We start from the raw sequence: 19,841 nt of genomic DNA on the forward strand, positions 1-19,841 counted from the left end.
ATGAGTCCCTGTAGCAAATAACAATTTTTACGTTAGAATCTAATAGAATTGAATGCGCTATGTGCAAGCATCTCAATGATAAGGCTCAAATAGGTTATTAGAAATAATTATATTGCCATCATACCTGGGAATGCAGGAATCGAATGCCCTGTACGACGTCTTGAGCGATCTGCATTCGGGTTAAGAACGGTAGCTCATTGTGAAGTGCCGTATGGAGATCTTGAGTAAGCCTGTCCATGACGAGTAGTACAGCGGGAGTGTTCGGCGCGTAATTGTAGTCAATTACAGAGCCGCGCAGCGGAACCAGTCTATGTTTTTTGCGTGAAAACAGCAAAAATGAAACAAAGTTATTTCCATTAGATAAAAAAAAATCGTAAATCATATCAAACACAAACGACTGTAGAAGCAGAACACGTTATGAATTGTCCGAAGTCTATAATTGTTTTTTCTACATCATTATATATATTTTTTTTTTGCTGTTTAGGGAAGTAGGCATTGATTTACAAATAAATTGTATCGTAATGCCCATATGATTTACCTTTCGTGAGGCGGCAGGGAGCGTGTGTAGAAAAACTCCATGGCGAGATCGTTCCAATGTTTATCGTCTGGAGGGACAACACTTTTAACAGCAGCCGGTCCCTTTATGCCCCACGTATCGCACGAGAATACCACTCCATATTGGCCCCGACCGAGTTCACGGCCAAGCCACGGCATTCCGTAGAGAATTGAGTCACGGAGAGACACCGCTTCGAGGGAATATCTGCAAATAAATTGTATGCATCTTTATGATTACGTGCATAGCAAGAAGAAAAATGCGCAGTTACCTCTCAGACACGTACTTGAATCCCACGAGCTGGTTTCATTAATGCGAACAAATAAGGGCTGCGTAGTATCTGCAAGTTCCACATAGCCAATATGGCTGACGCGCTAATCTCAAAAATAACAAATATCCAACGCCATCTAGTCCAATAAAAGAAATGATAAACGATCTACTTTACATACATACAACTATGTAATCACCTGTCGCAATTATTACAGGATCTATATAGGCCACCTTAGGGCCATCAGCCACCAGAGAAAATAGCTGCACTTAACTGAGTTGCAACTAGTAGTAAATAAGCCTAAAGATAATCATCGTAAAAGGTTTAAATGTGAAAATGGTTAGATATTTCATGGTTCCCTATGACTAGCACAGTCGGCGCAGATAGTGAACTTACCTGGCTATACGTGGTGCCAGTACCTTGCGAATTTTGTCCTTGTCATTTTTAATCATATCAATGCGTCCATCATGGTCAGCCTTTAACTTTGTCATAGCAGCCACGAATCTTTCATGGCTATTCCTCAGCCTGGAAACCAAAACACTATTTTAGCTAACGACATGATGCTGACCATAGGCTATCCACAGTCTGACATGGGTTATTTACTTAGTCCCCGTTAACCGGAACACTATTTCAGTTAGGCTACAAATTAAGAGTACACTTGAGAAACAGCTGAATGATAAAGACACAAGTGATCTTTTATTTCATCATGTGAGTAAACAAGTAAGCACTTGGAATCTTCTGGATTATCGCTTACTTGTCGCGGAACTGAGCGCAGATACATCTAGCCAATCGTGACTCAGAGAGTGATTCGAGCAGACCGGCTGCAACACGTCGCTTCCATTCAGCGTCAATGCAAGGTGAACCTCGACCCGGAAAAACCTGGATGAACTGGCGCATTTTCTCAAGAAACACCCACAAGATAGAACTCGACGTCCGTACTGTCATTTCTAACTGCAATGCCTCACAGGATATACAGTGTAAGGATTGGTGAAGTACGGGCTCCACATTACCTGTTCCTCGTTCGCCATTCTAAGTAAACGACTATACTGAATCTGTTAACTCTATAACTATCGGTTAACTGTGTTGTATATAAATGAGTAGTCGTACCTGATAGGCAGCGTTGAGTATCTGACGCAATGCATGACTCGCCTGTAGGGAGTGGGTTGTGTCTTCGTTAAGTTGGCTTCCGCCTTGGAAATTTGTCCCCTCTAAGGTTGCTAGGCACCTTTCGAGAGTACCGACAAAGCTCTCCTTAAGCAGTGTCACTGACCCGACCAATTTATCCGCAACTGCCGAACTTAGGATGCTCAACACGAGGTCCTATGAAAAATAAAACCGAAAGAGTACTAGACCACTTCTTTTTTCCGCAGAGTCACACTGAGGTACAACTTGAATCTTAAAGCATCATACAAGTTCCATAATTGAAGAATATGGGTTTCTTGTCTGATCTGAAAGCTACAAATAGAACAACTCGTTTTACACAAACAACAATAATATATACACACTATAAAAGTGTTCCTATAAAATTGAGTTATAAACTAACCTGAATTTGTGCCGCGCACTTCTGTCGCGTGGTCGTCGTCGCTCCGTCAAGCTCGTCTCTGGGTACCATTGAAAATTCGAAGGTAGCGCACTTGTTCAGAATCTCGTCACGGAGATCTTCGATTGTAGTCGCTATCAGTAAACGAATTTCTTCTTGTTTATTGAGGGCAACTTCAAGCAATTTTTTGAATAGTTCGGCCTCTTTATCACGAGCGTACTCTATCCTTATCGGGGTAATGCTTCGGTCTCGAATAAATTCAAATACGCTCAACATGAACATATTAAGAACAGTTGACTGTATTTCATTTAACGCGTTGGCTCCATCAACAATGAGCCATTGTAGAACCCGCCTCATGAATAGGACGACACTGCTAGTGTTATTGCTGAAACGAATAGAACAGAGACAGTTCAAAAAGTAAGTTTTACTTCCCCCGTAGTTATTTCTATAAGAACTTGTTGTTGTGAAAAAAATGTTTCGTCGCAGATTTTCTTTGTCACTTCACTGATTAACTGCTTGAAATGAACAATTTTTTTTTTTATTTTCTACCAGATATATAGTTGGTAAGGTTGTCCGTTGTGATAAGGAAGAGTAATTTACTTTTGACGTCAAAAAGCATTAGCGGCTGCCGCGTATGTCCGATTCAACTAGATTTTTTTAATGTCCCGATGATTTGTATGTGTCTTTTTTTTAAAACACGTTACATAATTGTAAATCATAAGGCCATAAACATAAGGCCAATAGAATAACATTTTTTTCTCCTTTTTTATGACCTACTTGTTGGTTTGATTGCGGCCTTTACGTCCAGTACTCGTTTGTTGATGCTGGTTGGCGCAGCTCTGGCGTATTGCGTCCACGGAGTCCACGAGCATCGAACACGGCCCTTCGGAGTTAACCCGGTCAAGGACGAAGCCAAGGGCCTGTAACTGTCGAAATAGCTCAGACAACGTATGCGCTGAATGCTGTCGTCGAGCATGCTGTTCAGACTCAGTGAGATCGCACATGCAAGCCGAGTGGCCAGTCGATGACTTGACGAAAAGCACATGATCGGCACTGCCTAGCGTCAATTTGAGTTCGCGTAGCTCTTGCTCTTCCTGTAAAGAAGAACAAAGATAAAATCAGAGAACACTCTGTACGAATACATCTTCTTCTGTACTTGTCGTGCTGTAAAACAACGTTAAAATATCAAATGCTAAAGGATATTTCGTGCTGACAGGGTTACTAGCGCTCTGGGTCATTACAAAGGAAGGAATTAAAAGTAATTTATATTGACAGGTATACCTATGCTGTATTTATACGGACCTTCGAGGAAAGGGACTCGTCTTGAACAGCGTAAATAACAATTGTTGGCGTGGATTGCCCGTTCGTTGCTCGCGACAGTGCCTGAGTGATCGAATCTTCGGATGGAGACGCTACAAGGGTGACGTCCTCGCGAAGTAGAGGGTTTTTCATTTTCACCTCAAGAATAGCTGTCCGTTTTGTTCGATCATCACATCCTACGTTTAAAGAAGCCATGCATCAGATCAATTACATAACAACAAGTAACCGTATTCAATTTGTTTTCCCCCTAGGAAGGTACAGTACAGCCATAAGAAACGCGTTAATTCGAGTTCTATACTATTATAGTTTTAATGTATATGTGCCCTGCGATACATAACTACTCTACGAAAAGCAAAATACGAAAGCCTTTCAAATTTCAGTTATTTCACATATTGCCACCTTCAATGAGCTTACCGTCGATGGTCAGATCAGCCCTGGGGATAGTCTGCCATGTTTGATCATACGCTGCAAGGTCTTCCATGAGGTCATAGGCAGAATCTGGTACCGTTAAGCTAATTTCTGTTTGTTGCCCGTAGGTGAAGCGCACCATTCTCCATAGTTCTTCGGGTCCGTGAGCTACACCACCGGGAAGAACTGGACTGCCGAAAAGCTCATTGATAACAGCTGCCTTAGCTGTACAACTGCGTCCTAGCACCACAATGGCTACTCGGCCCGCCACCGCTCGAGCTATCGTTGATTCCTGTTCTTCTGAGGGACGGAGGTGATTTACTTGTTCTGCACAAAAAAAATAGACAAGTTTCATCGTGTTCAAGAACGTTTGCCATTTAGTCAAAGTAAGTATTTATCAAACTCAAAAATTCATGCAGGCCTATGTTACGTGAAAAAAGCACAGCTAGCACCGGCTTCTACGGGTTACATTTCTACTGTCGCCTATTTCTTTCGCTAGCAGACTGTCGACTGAGTGTTCAGCTAAAACTGTTATGCGTGGGTACGTATACGTTATGAAGCGTAGAGATTACAGCGAAGGCTATAGTCTAAAAGAAGAAGAAGAAGAAGAACGTGCCTTTCAGGATTCGATCGAAGGTTTCATAAAGAAAAAGGTCGATCCAGTAATCGCTGTTAAGTCAGTGCATATTAAGGTCAGACATACGCACACGAAATGAGTTACACTCGACAAAAAGCACAAGGTCGTCCCAGCTGATACGATATCGCGTTGTTGATTGTTATCGCTTTAATCGAATATTAGATTTTATCTGTTAATCTTAATGAAGTTTATATAATATATATATATATATATATATGTATTAACTTTTTTAATATGTAATTTACCTTATACGTGTACAGAACCGCATGTGCCCGATTAGATTCGAATCGGAGACCCTCCGACCCGACCGCCTACTCTATCTTGCGGCAGTCAGGATTTATCGATCATATATTGGCGTATGCAAAAGCTCGCGTATGCATGGAAACATGTATAGCTGACGATTTATTTATACTACTATGACCCGTAAGTGTAACTGTAAAATAAAAAAGAGAAACGATAGGCGTAAAAATCAAAGCTAGAAATACCTTTGCTGAAGTATCCGCCTTTGATGACCTCCTCAATGGCGATTTTGGTGTCTTTGTACAGTCGCCTCAGCTGACGAGAATTTTTTGCGAAGCGTTGGCACTCCCTCGCCATTGAGAGACCAGTGGTCTCTGATCGCATTCTGAGTCGGCGCTCCCGACCTAGCGAAGCAGCAATAGAATGAAAACGTATTAGAGACACTGTTACAAGCGGTCCTTATGCGCCCTTTGTAATTTGAAAAATCCAGCTGCGTACTAAATGAGCACATCGATAATGTCTATCGTCGCATAACCGTCTATACGACTCCTACTGCTATTGGCTGTTAAAGCTATTATATAGAGTAACATGGACTGCTTGATATATGCACCAATATATCAGAAATAAGTCTGTTTCAAGCCTATAAGCATCACATATATACAGTAAAGAAAACCATTACATTTTGTATGATGGTGCTGGGCACGAGCGCGCCGTGTCGATGTTTGCAACTCTGCGGCACTGGTGCAGCGATCTATGATCTTGCAATTCATCTTGCGTCCCGATACGTACGCGAATCAATTTAGTTCGTTTGGTTTAATTATTTAAGAAAATTAAAAATTTTCTAGTGACCGCTAGCTGAAGAAACGATCCTTGTAGAATGTCATCAGCTATCCACAAACAATATCACTTGTCATGACTCGTCACTACAGACTCATGTAGTTGATAGCTCAATCATTTTTCTGTGCAGCTGCACCATGTTGACGGATTCACACGCTGCGTATGTACAAACGGAGACACTTCACGTATTAGGAAAATTAGCCCACCTGTACTAGTCACGTATTTCAACATACACGATATAAACAATCATTTATAAATTGGTTAATTAGTTCTATCCGAACAGCAAGGGTATTTTGTTTTGACAGAGCACCAGGCTTTGCTCTGCGTGGTGCAGCGGGCCGTTTCGATAAAGAGTAGAGACAACAATTATGCCCTATGCCCAGCGACGGCGCCCACTTTATACTGTCGCTGCAAGGAAGTTACCGGATACACTAATGGCTGCTGGAAATCTTGCATTGCGATACAATACGAATCTCTCCTATTTTCGAGGGAAAAACAGCAGAAAACGTGATTCTCTTTTGTTCTTAGTTTTGAAAGGTTTCATCTTTCTAGACGCCTTGCCACAACCACCATCATCGAATGAAACGGGAGCCGTCTAAAGCATTTGGGATTCGATATTGTAGACTGTGGGAGACGACGCTGCTCTCAATGTGAGTTTATCCGGCAAGGGATCTCCTCCCTCGTATTTGAGACGTGACAACGTAGAGGGGTCAGGCTACAACGGCAATACTCTTCTCGACCAGTCGAAGGAGAGCTGACAATGATGAAGATGGGCACATACGAATAACGAATAGAATTGAAGATATTTAAGTGTCTCAGAAAAGCGCTATCTCTTTTTACAGCTCTACATTAATTTGTCTAAATGTTGCCCCTCTGACTGCTTTCCACAGTGACTATAAATCGACGTTATGGTAACACGTCTGGCAGATGACGGCCATTAGTAGTCAGAGGCTACGGTGTCAACAAGCGGCAACGAAACGTCACCGCAAACAATATCGAGGAACGGTGGAACCACAGAACCACACACACACACACACACACACACACACACACAACAGCTTCCTCTTTTCGAGTTCCACTTTCCGAAATATGTCGGCGGAGCCGTCTACCTATCCCCTTCCGTCAGTTCTGTCAGCTCTAAGCTGTCAGTCGACAAGGTGACGCTGTGCAATTTACAAGGACGATATCGACGTCAGTGGCCTGTTATAATATAGTATGGGGCGAAAAAAAAAAAACAGTGAAGTCACGATATATACTTTGGCTGAAGCGAAAGCCACTATGTTGTTTACTATGAGAGGCGCTGTTCGAAAGCACCGAATACTATGTTGGTGGTTGTGGAACCAAATCCTATGAGAATAGTGCCTAGTGCTGAACACTAGCCGACAGAAAGCTGCTCGCCTGCCTGCCTGCCTGCCTGCCTGGCTGAAAACTAACAGGTTTAACTAACAGACAAACAGACGGATCTCCTCCTTTTTCTAAATTGCGTTGTCTCACGCACGCGTATAGCTAGCGAACACTACACTCGAAAGTCGGTGTGATTTACCATAGACGGCTCCGTTAATCTATAAGCTAATGGCAACCTGTGTGCATTAGTAACAGTCCATTCTATACACTATGATTATCATGACAAATCGGCCAGTCAACTTTAGTAGTTGGCTTACCTAGGCGGGCAATGCAACGCCATTTATAGCACAAGACAACGTATAGCTATCGGTCCGTTGACCTATGTTCGCTAGGCCATCACTGTGTGAATCCATAATGGTTAACCTGGATTAAGAACATTTGTCGTAATCGCTTTAAGCACCTTCTCGCCTTAATTCCCTCCGTAGCCTTGATAGTGCGAACGAGCTGCGCGCCGCGACTATTGAATAGTCAGTCGCATCGACCGTTCGAGATCTCGCGGTTCACTCGCAGACGAGACAAGCGTCGATATATCAAACCCCGTTTGCTAGAAAACTTGCAAACCGCATATAGGGAAGCATTGCCAGTCTCGCCGTTACCTTTGTGTTTGGGTCAGTGAACGTTTATAGGTAAAAGGTTCAACACGTGAAAAGAATAAATGTCGCCGTGTTCGGGACGCTGCGTAACCGGTTCATGTCTCCTAGAAGTAAACTGCTGTACAACGTGGTAACTCAGTCAGCTCTAAGTTAAATATGACTCCTGTGTAGTTGAGCGGACCACACAGGTAGCGATAGTAGCAATAATGCTGACTAACTTAAAAATTAGTTTTTGCAAATTGTTCTTTCGTCAAGTAATTGCCTCTAAGGTTAGACAGGCCTTATTCATCTATGGTACGAGCAGCGCGCCCCCAAAGGATTTTTTTTGCGTCAACGTCTCCCCACAAATCGTCTAGACATATGTGATTAAATAAAATGTCCTAGTCTCATGACAAGAGATCAACCCAAGGTTACAGTCATGTGTAGATAATGCCAAGCACTCGTAGAGCATATCACGTAGGCTACGGATTTAAAACCTATGGGACGTATATTTTCCTTTTACCATTCGTATCTACCTTGTTTATTTCGAGGGCATTATGAAGCAGAAAATAAAAACAAACCTGCATTTGAAGAGTTCGCTACGGCGTCTCTAACTTTCGGATTCTATCTACATGGGAAACACGGCAAAATTGTTAAGTTGCTAACTCTGACGCACCCGACCCAAATTTTAATAGCGGAAAAGATACGAGGTCATTGAAGTATCAAGATAAGAAGACCTTTGTTGATAGTGGTCTTTCGTTTCTGTTAGTTGCTTAGTGAAGCGATGACGACTTCGGGACCATTCATTTAGATAGGATAAATCCGGTGAAGCATAGATTCAATCTGCCCTTCCAAAGAGAGAAGGACAGTCACCGGTTCCTTAAGGAAAGCAAAAAAAAAAAAAGGACAGCAAGTAAGTACCGAAGGCTGTATGATATCATGTAACTTATTCGCCAAATAAAATAGTGGCACTAAGAACCTTTGCATACAAATGATATTAGCTATACTTTTAACGGATAGGTCTAATTTGATAGACACTTGAAGTTACACCACATGGAGTGCTTGCGTAACCCACTAAGTTGAACATTTCGTTCACGTGAAATATCATAATTCGAAATAAAAGCCAAATAACTTATTCTGCTTTAAACTGTCAGTATCAACTTAGGGTCCTCATCTATTGACATTGTAAAGATGCGGAAGCCTTTAAGGGCGGATTAGTCAATTTTTTCGACCTGCTTCGCTATACCAATAGATATAGGTAACTGATACTTTATCTAGTAGGTATTTATCGCGCGACAACTAGAACGGCTGGTACCCCGTTGTTCGAGTACAATAATTTTCCAAAAAAAAATACATGGTGCAAGCTCAAAACATGCAAGATCTGCCTTCATTATGAGTACTGGTAAACACCACTGGCTATTTAATTTGACTCAAAGATTTAGTCCCATTGTGAGGGCCTGGATAGTATGCAAAGACTTCAAATTACAACGCAGAGCACACATACTTAATCTGGGCATTAGCTAAATCAAGTATGTATTTTTTTTCAAAAGCTCATAAGCCCAAAGCTTTACGAAAACATGTGCCGTACCGCCTTTTCTAAAAATGGGCTTTTATCAAGGCAACACAATTGAAATTACCAGCTTATTCCTTTGATAACCTATGACAGAATATCTTTGTTGTGAAAAGACTCATTAAAAGAGCGTTACCACGGCGATCTCTCTCTCTCGATCACACCAACTTCACCACAATAAATATAATTAATCAGTGAAGCTCTTGTACACCCCAGATCCAATCTCCTCTTCTGCGGTACTGACCACGCTACACTATAATATACCGAGTTAGCCCCTTAGAAGGATACATCGAATCTGATAGATAACTTAATCCTATCATCTGCTAACGTATAGCTACCTAACTGTTAACAAAAAGATAGTCAACATTTTTTTCTCTTCGATCATACACAGACGCAGGGCCTGCGTAACTAACTAAACCTCGATTAGCTGTTGTGCTATCTATAGCAAAACAGACGCATTATACCTACATCTAGTAATTCTACTTAAAGAGGCAATTGACCAAACTTGCTTACATCTACTCTTTGAGCGGTTTAAGAACATGCACGATGCGTCTGAAAACGACGCGATTCGCCGTCACGTATTACGTCAATGGCACACAGTCACGCACAGTCGTGTCCAACTATGTTCATATAGCTGTTTTGGTTCGCTTTTGATGCTGCACAAATTGATAAACTTCATAGGGTACTTTAACGGCTTCAGAACGGTAGCACCCCTTTTGTACGATACATTAACACTAGGCAGCACAACAAAAACTCTCACAAAAGCTCAAGCGACCCATACTGCTCAATTATGCCGCTTTACAGTGATTTATTTGAAAGCAACAATGCTCAGTTGATCAACCAGTGAGAAATTCGACTGGCTACAACGATCAACGAACCGGTACAACGAACAGTAGCGGCGGTAAAAGCAACTATTAGAATTGTGGACAATTTTGACATTTCAAAACAACAGTAGCCACAAGTCATTTAAAAGATCAAGATGGCCCTCCTGTTGACGATGGTGGGATTGCCGTTGTTCCTCTGACGCGCGCGTCTTGCGACGCCGCCGAGTCCCACCAAAAGCCGCCGTCTCACAACGAGGTCTCGATTCACTCTGAGTTGGGTCACGATTGTGGGTATTATTTTATATATGCGTATCATGCTCTTGTCCCTCCCTTCCTACCTGCTTTTCTACGCCTATGTCCTTTTCATCTTGAAGCGATGTTCCTCGCTTTCTCCAGACGCGTGTTCTCTCCCCCGTCTACGTTGAGGGGTTCATTCTTTGGTTTCTAGTCCATCATCAATGGCAAGACAAGCCCACAAACGGACGGACGGACGGACGGACGAACGGACGGCGTCAAGAAGGCGCCCATAGCGGTGCTCTGCTTTTGCCCGTTTGTCTGGCTGTATTCGTCGCCTTGTATCGTACCGGCATCGCGCGCACTACGAACGGGTACGATGACAGCCGGTTGAAAAGGTTCGAGAGGTCGTCTAGCCGCGAAGACACTGGTCGGTCGGGGGTCGCAAAGTAAACCGGTTTCTTCCGGCATCACCAGTTCTACCGTTATTGCTACCGCTACTTGCGATGCGATACATGCGACAGCAATAGATTGACGGATCATGTACTGGCGCCCATAGAAACAGATTCAGTTCTCAAAAACTGAACTAGTAAGCAGGAACGAAAATGAGTCTCGCATTTGAGACAAGAGAGATATTGGGTTGAAAAGGCAAACCGTAGGATTGCGTACATAACCAGGGCAAACGGTAACGATGAAGGGGGGCAGGAAGAGACGGGATTAAGTATATAGGCGAATAAGTTTCGAGAGTCTCGACAGCCAGAAAGGTATCTGGCTTTATTTGTTTTTATTGCAACTGCAATCTTCGGCAGTAGAGTTGAATTAGATTTATATAGACAGGCGTTCAATAAGAACACGGCAACGTTTCCAGCCCAGTATTCTCTGAAAACCCCAAGTCCGCACTAGGGCTAGACATCTATCGCAGGGAAACGTTGTGTAATATGGCCACTTTATAGACAAACACAGTCATCCCTAAAGAGTTGTTGAGCTTTGCTCGAGTTTCGCATATCCTCAGTTCAGATAGCGTAGAAATTTCAATAGAATATTCTGAGTTTGGTAGGTACATAATCATGTTCTAGCGTTGTATTAGAGTGGTTGAATGAATGTTAAGATTATTATTTAGTTTCTCAAGACGTTCTATTTATGTAAGCTATGGTCTATAGCCTCTCCTGTGAACACCCGTCAATAGCTCACTGCGTTAAGTAGAGTGATTATAACCAACTAACGTGTTCCATTTATTTACTTAATGAGATCTCAAGGCAGATTTTCCATTTCCAGTCGCCGAACACCGTAGGATCTAGACACAGGCAAATTCCCTTCTAACGAAGACAGTTACAGATAATTAATCATTTAGCCAAACGTAGGCGTAAGTGCGTAAATATGTTTAACAAATGCAGACAACAAGCGACAAATACACGCTTGGCTTGTCGCCTTGGCCTTCGTGCCGGCTGGACGCACTCAAAAGGGCGCGCACGGAACATCGCGTTGAGAAACTGCTACGCTGACGCCATGAGCACCATCCGTAGACAACAGGAAGCGTTGTCGCGGTGGACTGACTGGCCTAGCTCTGCGATGACATCATTCATCAACACTGCCATCGTGGCCACGAGCTGATGGACTATGTAGCTCAAGCCTTCGGGCAGGACCACCGGAGGCAGCAAAGAACGATGACAGAAGGCACCAGGTGTACTCATCACGGAGGAGCCGTTGCAACGAGTAACGAGCTTTGGATTATTTGGATCATACTTCCCTCTCCTGGAACAGTTGGACCGCACTGCCTGCTGCTTCCTGAAACGTTCATATGTCAGGGATCGCGGCTCTCCGCAAGCGTACTCTACGCACTCACTTGCTACACTACAGCAAACTTCAGGATAGCACCAGTTGGAGACTGGTTTTGTCAATTAGTAACATATCTAACGCATTTAGGCATTCACTTTATCTCAATTTATTTACTATTGCGGATTTTGATATAATTTTTTCATTGCTAACATGGTATTTTCTTGAGAGAGGAATAAATAGAGTTTCAAACAAGTCTGCAATATAACGATATTTCTATAGTTAGGCGCAGTGTAATTTTCGTACAATACATCCAGTTTCAGCACAGAGTCTTTCACCCCATATACCCGAAAGGCCTCTCGATAATCCGTGCCATAGCGCCTATTCTTTTTTTACTTGCACGTTTATCATGCGCATTAGCTTACGAAAGTCCTTTGTGATGAAAGCAGGTTACATAACCTGATTAATTTTGTCGATTGACGAAACGTGTAACGCCCTATAGCCGATTCAAAGCCGACTACTGTTCTAATAGCGGTATCGTGCGCCAAGTTGATAAATCAAGCCGACCGCCATTTGCAGCGATTCCAGCGAAATGTTATTCCAACAATCACAGACAGCGCCATCTCTTGCGCTATCTCAATATCTTCTTCACACTATAATCATCTGTGTCACGTGAAAATACTGTGCTGCCACCGTCCGGATTTTTGCACAACTAGCCAAACGCAGTCAGTCGACGCATGAAAGGCTGCCGTATGGCGAACCTCAAACACTAGTATGTTGAATTATTTATTTCCTATTCCGCAACACTTCAACGAAACCGCGGACCCGATACACAGCAATCTACGCTTCTATCACTGTTAAACTATGAAGTCTTCGGAAAAATGGCTATGCTTGATCAAGCGATTTCCTTATCTTCAAACGCATCGTGTGCTCTAAACAGATACTATATATACAACATATATACTACTATACAACAATGTGCGCTAGCTGGCCATTACGAGCCCGCGGTATAGACTCACCTAGCCCGCAGCACTGAATCTGCGCATTGTTTATACATGGATACATGTGAGAAGCATATCAAGGGTTCGACATAACGTTCATGTGTCATTTTTCTGTCCTTTCCATTGGCTAGGGTTACCATAGGCCTCACTCTCGTATGGTTGGCAATTGATGGGCCTTTGATTGGCTGCAGCAATCTTGTCTAGTTGAGGGCCGTAAACAGCGGAAACACGGTTTACATAGTAGCAGCAGCAGCAGCAGCGTCATGAGCAGTGTCAGACGCATGATGGACGCCATTTTGTTGCGCTAATACTGTATAGCCATAATACGAAATATACAAGGCGGGCAGTAATGACAATGACACCTTAATGTATTCGGACTAGCGTTTATGCTAACGGCTGCAAGGCTACGCACAAGCAAGCGAACATGGGCGGAACTGACGAGGCCGCTGTGCTAGTAGACATCGAGGGCACCCATGCGAACGCTGATGTCGACATCGTGCCATCTTGACGCTAGCCGGCAACGGATGTCTCGAATTCGACGTTCGGCTCTTCGCCGTTTGCCGCTTGCTGACTGTTATTGGCCGGCCAATTGAAATATAGGGAATTCTACAAAAAAATTCGACTGCTTTTGCAGCCGACAGAACAATAACAGCTATAACATTTACAGTCGTAGATGGGTTCGAACAGAGCTCAGAGACAATCTATCACGACACATCTCTTATTTACATACTCATCCAAAAAAGGTTTAGACAGATGTACAATAGAGTAGCGGTTAACATTATCAGTTGGTGTACGTGCCGAGACGACATGAACGTTACAGATAGCAGAGTTAGATAGTAAAACGCATGTGCCATATCTAAGTGACTTATATCAAATAATAATAGTATTTCAATATGTTCATATAAGTCAATTGTGTTCACTTGAAGTATACATCTATGATAATTTGTTTTACAAGCCAATCACATCCGCCGACAGCGGTTTGAAGGCAAAATAACCCCGTTGCTGGCGTACACATCCTACGGCTACAGGCAGGCTCAGAATCATTTTGTCCGACACTAGAAATGTCCGTCTCCCCTATATAGAACACTGCGAAACGCCAGTAATGCTATATCGTCAGTGCTACATTCGCGACAGATTGGAACTTACCGAAAAACTGTAACGCATATCGACCTTTTGCGTGACGGACCACGCAGCGAATTCAGTTCTCATAGGTAAAAGACATCCTTAAAGCATCAGCTGTTAATGTACAAAAAAATTCATGACAAGACCACAAAATTCCACGGGTGATGTAGTAGATGTCTTCAATTGTCACTGTTCCTTTTCAATGTTGCCAGACCTAAAGCGTCACCATCCGCCATCATTTATGGTCAGTCGGCATAGTGAACAATAGAGTTTAGTCCGATTTTACTTTGTTTACTTTTGTTACATTGTTTTACAAGCCATAACAATAATGTAGAACGACATGCTGCCGATTCTCTGAGAATGCGTTTTAGGTGAAATCTTGAAGCTTGTGCTTGCTTTAGCGGAACACAATACTGCAACAACTCGAGTGTCTTTGCAGCATCACTTAATGGAAAATAAAAAAAACTTTGCCCCATTCGATAATTTGCCCCCTGACGCGAATTTCTTTGTAGTAACCATCCGGCCGATGGGAGTGATGAGGTGGCTGCTGTTCTTTTAAACGAAAAAACCGCACATGGTTTTTTTGTAGGGTATGTTATCACATCACCTCTCTTTTGCTTTGTTAACTCCGAAGCCAGCACCCAGTGTCATCGTGAAGTAACAAATTCTATGCCATGTTTCGCCTTGTGTCTTGAAAAGGCCAAATAGTATTTTATGAACTAGATAAATACATTTCTATAATACACTAGGAGGCAACCTCAAGCGACGGGTACGTCGCGCCCTCTGCTTACAACAGTTTCAAGTGGACCAACCGTCTGCCCAGTAGTTCGAAGTGTATGAACGTTTTAACAGTAGCCGCTGTATCGTCATCAGGTTCGACCTGTCAAGAGCTGGGGGATACCGTACGGCTCGTATTGCCCTCGCAAACTTTAACGAGCAGCTGGCTTCCTTCTATCGAATCGACAGTAAGTTCTCTCACGCTTCCTTTGCCTTGTCTATCTACCTGTAACAAACGAATCTCGTTGATATGTTTAGACGTGGTAGGTCAAATGGCTGCACATTAAAGTTATGCGTGCGTGCTCGCGCTACCAGGACTGAACAGGAAATAAGTCGGAAAGAGAAAACCCTTAAGAGCACATGCCTACGTACTCACTTTGCTATGGATTACCTTCCAGAAAAGCCGATGTTCATTTGTCTACTAATACCATAGTCCCCGTGTATGCTGGTATCACCAACTAGACTAACGGCAAATGTGCAAGTTTGTATGTATGATCAGACAAAGCATACGGCTGAACGCGTTGTCTTGTCATAATGAACAGACGGCAGTTTCTGGAAGTAAAATCTAATTCGAAGAAAATAGTAAAAGATTGTCTTTCTGTTCCTCCTTATGAAAATCTATAGAAGTAGAGGCAAAGCACTCTCGAAACTAGTAGTTTCTGTTGGTTTGGCTAAACAGTCGTACCATGGGCGCCTGCAATTTCTATCGCTTTTTCAACTATAATTTTGCAACTAATTAGTAAGACTTCCTGCTTTTATTGTGAGCTAGTCAATTGTAAGAGCTGCGCACTTAGACTGGTTAGCATAGTACCTGCATTTATCGACAAGAAAAACCTGTCTAGACATGTCAGCAAATCCTATCGTACCCATGTCCATTCTGGAAAATGTCGCCCGCGTACAATCAAAGGCGCCACATCGTCGGCGAGGTTTGTTAGCACCCCAAAATATTGAGATAGTAGCTTCATCATGTTCCCCTGTCGACTTACTCTGCTGAGAGTAACGGAGGTGTTGGAAAGGGTTCGGCAAGATACAGAAGAAAAAGTACATCTGAAAGGGAGTAGATGACTAGTTAACAGATTTTGCAAAGATTAGATTTACGGGCAACGATAGTGTGGATCGCTATTAGATGCAGTGAGTTAGAAAAAGAAACACGATTCACGTAAATAAAACAGCTGGTGGACCTCAAACAAAACGCGATTTGCCAAAACGATACTCGTTTAGAGAAAAGATGTTGATATTAAACGGAAAATACAGAAAAGACTGTCGCAGGTGTAAAATAAGAGCTTGGTATATTGCAATCGCGGCAACGAAAGGGATACAATGGATTCGCCAAGTGACTTTTTTTCGGTTGGAACAAAGTACCATTAGTTTTCAGACAAAACCAGGTGCAATCGGAACTGTCCTGACCTGTCTGTATCCAGGTTATCAATAAGTAAAGTAAATAAATTACATTACTTTATCTTTCTACTAACTTTCTTACTAAATATTTATAATTAATAATAATAATAGCAATCTAGTAAAGCCATAAAGAATAAATTGAGTGTTTTTTATGATTTCACTAGATTACAAAAGTCAATTTCTTCCTCCAATTGATATTCTGATCGCTTGAGCAGACCGTAAACAATATGGGCGACTACGAAACCCCCAGTTTATAAGAAGTATATCTAGCATATTATTTGGGCCACTAATGTCTCTTTAATCCTCATCGATTTAAGTGGGATAAAATGGTCTAACGAACGCCAGTATAATTCAGCGCTGGTCGTCTATGTGAAGCTCTTGCCAGTGATGCGACCGTTTCTAATGTTAGACATCAGATGGGACTGCGTACGATTACTCTAGCGCTTGTGTCGCCTTGAAGTCGCCACGACGACGAGCTCGTAACCGACGCTATGAGACACGACCAAGGTGAAAAAAGCGACGCGATATTTGCTGACCAATTTAGCTCTTATCGCACGGCCCCGTTGTTGTTTGCCTTGCCAAATAAATAAACTGCAACGTTCATTCTATAATCGAATGTTTTGTTGTTTCTTCATGAAGTACATTTTTGATCCTTGTACAAGCGTCATTCTCGGCTTCATTATGGTCATCTGGGTCAAAATAGATTACAAGTATATTTTTAATAGCCTTCAACCTTGCATAGCTACTTTAAATAACTCATATCGATTTTAAAGAGCAATTAACCTGAAACGGTTAGGAAAAAACATTTTATACCATAACTAATTCAATAATGATCAATATTTCCATGCTCTCAGTATCTGCTATAATTGTTTCAGTTGTGTTATGACTCATTTCCTTTATGTATGCATTACATTCTACAATCCTGTAAAGTCTTACATTTCCTACATACTGTAGAAACGTAATATAGAAACTTTTTTCTGCTATAGTACAAATAATATTCTATTTGTTTCTTGTTAGATGAATCATTTTTTCATTTCTGTTATATGTATCTGTATGAAGTCAACGGCCTGGATGCTACTCGGCGCAACAAACAAATTGGAGTACCCAGATTAGACGGACATGTCAAACGTGACCGGGTGGCCATGTCCAAAACTCTACGTGCATACCCTGCGTTGTTGGCTTTTCCCTTTACCTTCTATTATCGTCCTTTGAAGAGAAAGAAACTACGCGGGAAAACAAAGAGCTATTCAACTACGCTAACTGTGACTGCCCCGCATGCGATGCTAAACTTATCAAGCCAATTTCTTCCGTTTTTTGCTTCTCTCATAACCTATAAGGCTTGAGGTGAACCTATCCTCCGGCACTAAATAAATGAATAGCGAAAACCAACAACAACTCTGAACAAATTCATATTTCAATGAATTTATCACTAGGCAAACATTTATTTCTACGGAAATTTAACCACTGTTGCTCGTGTCTGTTACAGCCAGGAACTGAAAGAGGCCTGCAGTAGAGTTTACAATCACTGAACATCAAAAAAGATGCCCAGTCACGAAGTACTTTTTCTATTTCTTAGAAGTCATTCTCATACTGCCATTTTTTTCAATTTCGACTCTTTTCAAGCTTCCGTAAAAAAGTTCGAAGGCAAACTGTTGGTTTCTAGGAACTTCCACTTCATTCGAAATAAAGAAGACTTGACTCAATGTGATCGCTAACTGTTAGTGATCGTACACTTGAATCACAGATAATTTTTCTCCTAGCCACAATCGGAAACGGTGGACTGACCGCAACAAGCTATGCTATTGCAAGATATTTTCTTAGGTATAAGCTAGAAAGGTTGATGTGGCCTTTAGGTTTGACCTAATTTGGGTCGATAATCTAATTTAGTTTATTAGGCAAATGATTTAGAATCAGCGACATTCGCTATATTTCAACGAAAGGCTTAGCCTTCTCATCGCATAGTGTATGGTACTGTGAGTGTTCGTCGCCGAAGCTGAATCGTCTAGCCTTTTGCTACGTAAACTAAAACGCGTTTACCAAAAACAGGGCAGGGCTGGACATGATGGTCAAAAGTTCAGTAAAGCCATAACTGTCCACTACTCAGACAATAAACTTCATTTGGCAGAGTAAATTTGACGGAGCAGTTTTCTACTGACGGGTGATGATTTTATATGGTTTCAATTGAAAACCTGATTTCAATAAAAGCTCGGTGGCCACAACGTCAGTACTGCTATTTACGTTTTTAATCTCGTAGTTCACATTATATAACGAATAAAATAAAGCGTTTCGTCAATTTTCATAATACTAAAACTATTAACGGACTTAATTGCACCTTTGAATTGGCACATCGTGTTAATGTATTCTCTGCGGTAGCAGCATGTACGTAAACTGAAGTAGATTTGTCTGTACGGAAGTTAGAAACGTGTCCACGTTTGCCTTCTAGCCAATCCTTGTAGTAACGTGAATTTCCCCATAAATTTTGCCAATTGCCAACGGGAAAAGTACGACAATATATATATATATATATACATCGAATCATATTGCCCCTTTCGATTAATTAGATTATCGAGACCATCAAGAACAGAAATATGTAACCGAAGAAATATAAACTTTACATGAAAGAACTTGACCTAGCCTTTCTGACACAGAAATCCTTTACGTAGTCATTACTGTTATCAATGTTGTATGCTTAATTTACAAACGCATTAAACTCTTCTTCGTTTTTAGCTTACCACACTGACAACACACCGAAGGATTATACGCAAAACCTTGACATCACTTATGGCGTTGTTTACCGCTGATAATTTGCTGACAACGGTTACCATTTACATCAATAAAAAGGAACCGGTTCTTTCCAGCTCTACGGTGTTCCTTTGAGTAGTAAAGTTTAGAAATCGCTAAGGATATGTCCTAATAAATGTCAAGGCTTTTCTCTATGAAAAATTCTAGAATAACGCAATTGTTTTCAACTACAATACTGGAGTAAGTAAAAACACTCAATGTGTATAAATTAAGCTGACGGCAGACTAAATAACTCTAACAACAATAAGCACCCACACGACTCTTACTTGTCTTCCTTTCGCCAACGTACTCTTTTGAACGTTGTTACTTTTTACTGAGTAGGCAGTAATCCTGTCAATATTTCCGTAAGAGGGAGATGGACAGGCATGGGGAAGCATAAAAAAAACACAGGAAAATGAAAGCATCTTCTGTTCCTAACCTTTTTCAATTGAGATCAAAGATCGTATCTAGAATGACACATACATTCAGAGACTGATCTGACTCAATACGGTAGAGTGATTGGGCTCATTCATACCTGCAAGTACCCAATATTATAGCCGCGGTGATAGCTGATGCGTGGTA

The 19,841-nt window shown here is 41.8% G+C and overlaps 1 protein-coding gene across 3 annotated transcripts in view; it reads right to left on the bottom strand.

Annotated features, from left to right (window-relative positions):
* Positions 1-124: 124 nt before the first annotated feature.
* LOC111271287 (dual serine/threonine and tyrosine protein kinase) overlaps positions 125-19,841 on the bottom strand; it is a gene marked incomplete at its 3' end in the record, with an annotated part of 28,014 nt that continues 8,297 nt past the window's right edge. The window contains 11 exon segments of one of the 3 annotated variants that reach the window (XM_022852009.2): positions 125-308; positions 539-760; positions 1,218-1,346; positions 1,576-1,772; positions 1,929-2,141; positions 2,365-2,746; positions 3,139-3,455; positions 3,664-3,857; positions 4,096-4,416; positions 5,212-5,370; positions 9,863-10,551. In XM_022852009.2, the coding sequence (XP_022707744.1) occupies positions 125-308; positions 539-760; positions 1,218-1,346; positions 1,576-1,772; positions 1,929-2,141; positions 2,365-2,746; positions 3,139-3,455; positions 3,664-3,857; positions 4,096-4,416; positions 5,212-5,370; positions 9,863-9,890 (2,346 nt within the window). 3 annotated transcript variants of the gene reach the window in all.

The sequence above is a fragment of the Varroa jacobsoni genome, unplaced genomic scaffold (assembly GCF_002532875.2).
Source record: "Varroa jacobsoni isolate VJ856 unplaced genomic scaffold, vjacob_1.0 contig00491, whole genome shotgun sequence".
NCBI classification, from domain to species: Eukaryota; Metazoa; Arthropoda; class Arachnida; order Mesostigmata; family Varroidae; genus Varroa; species Varroa jacobsoni.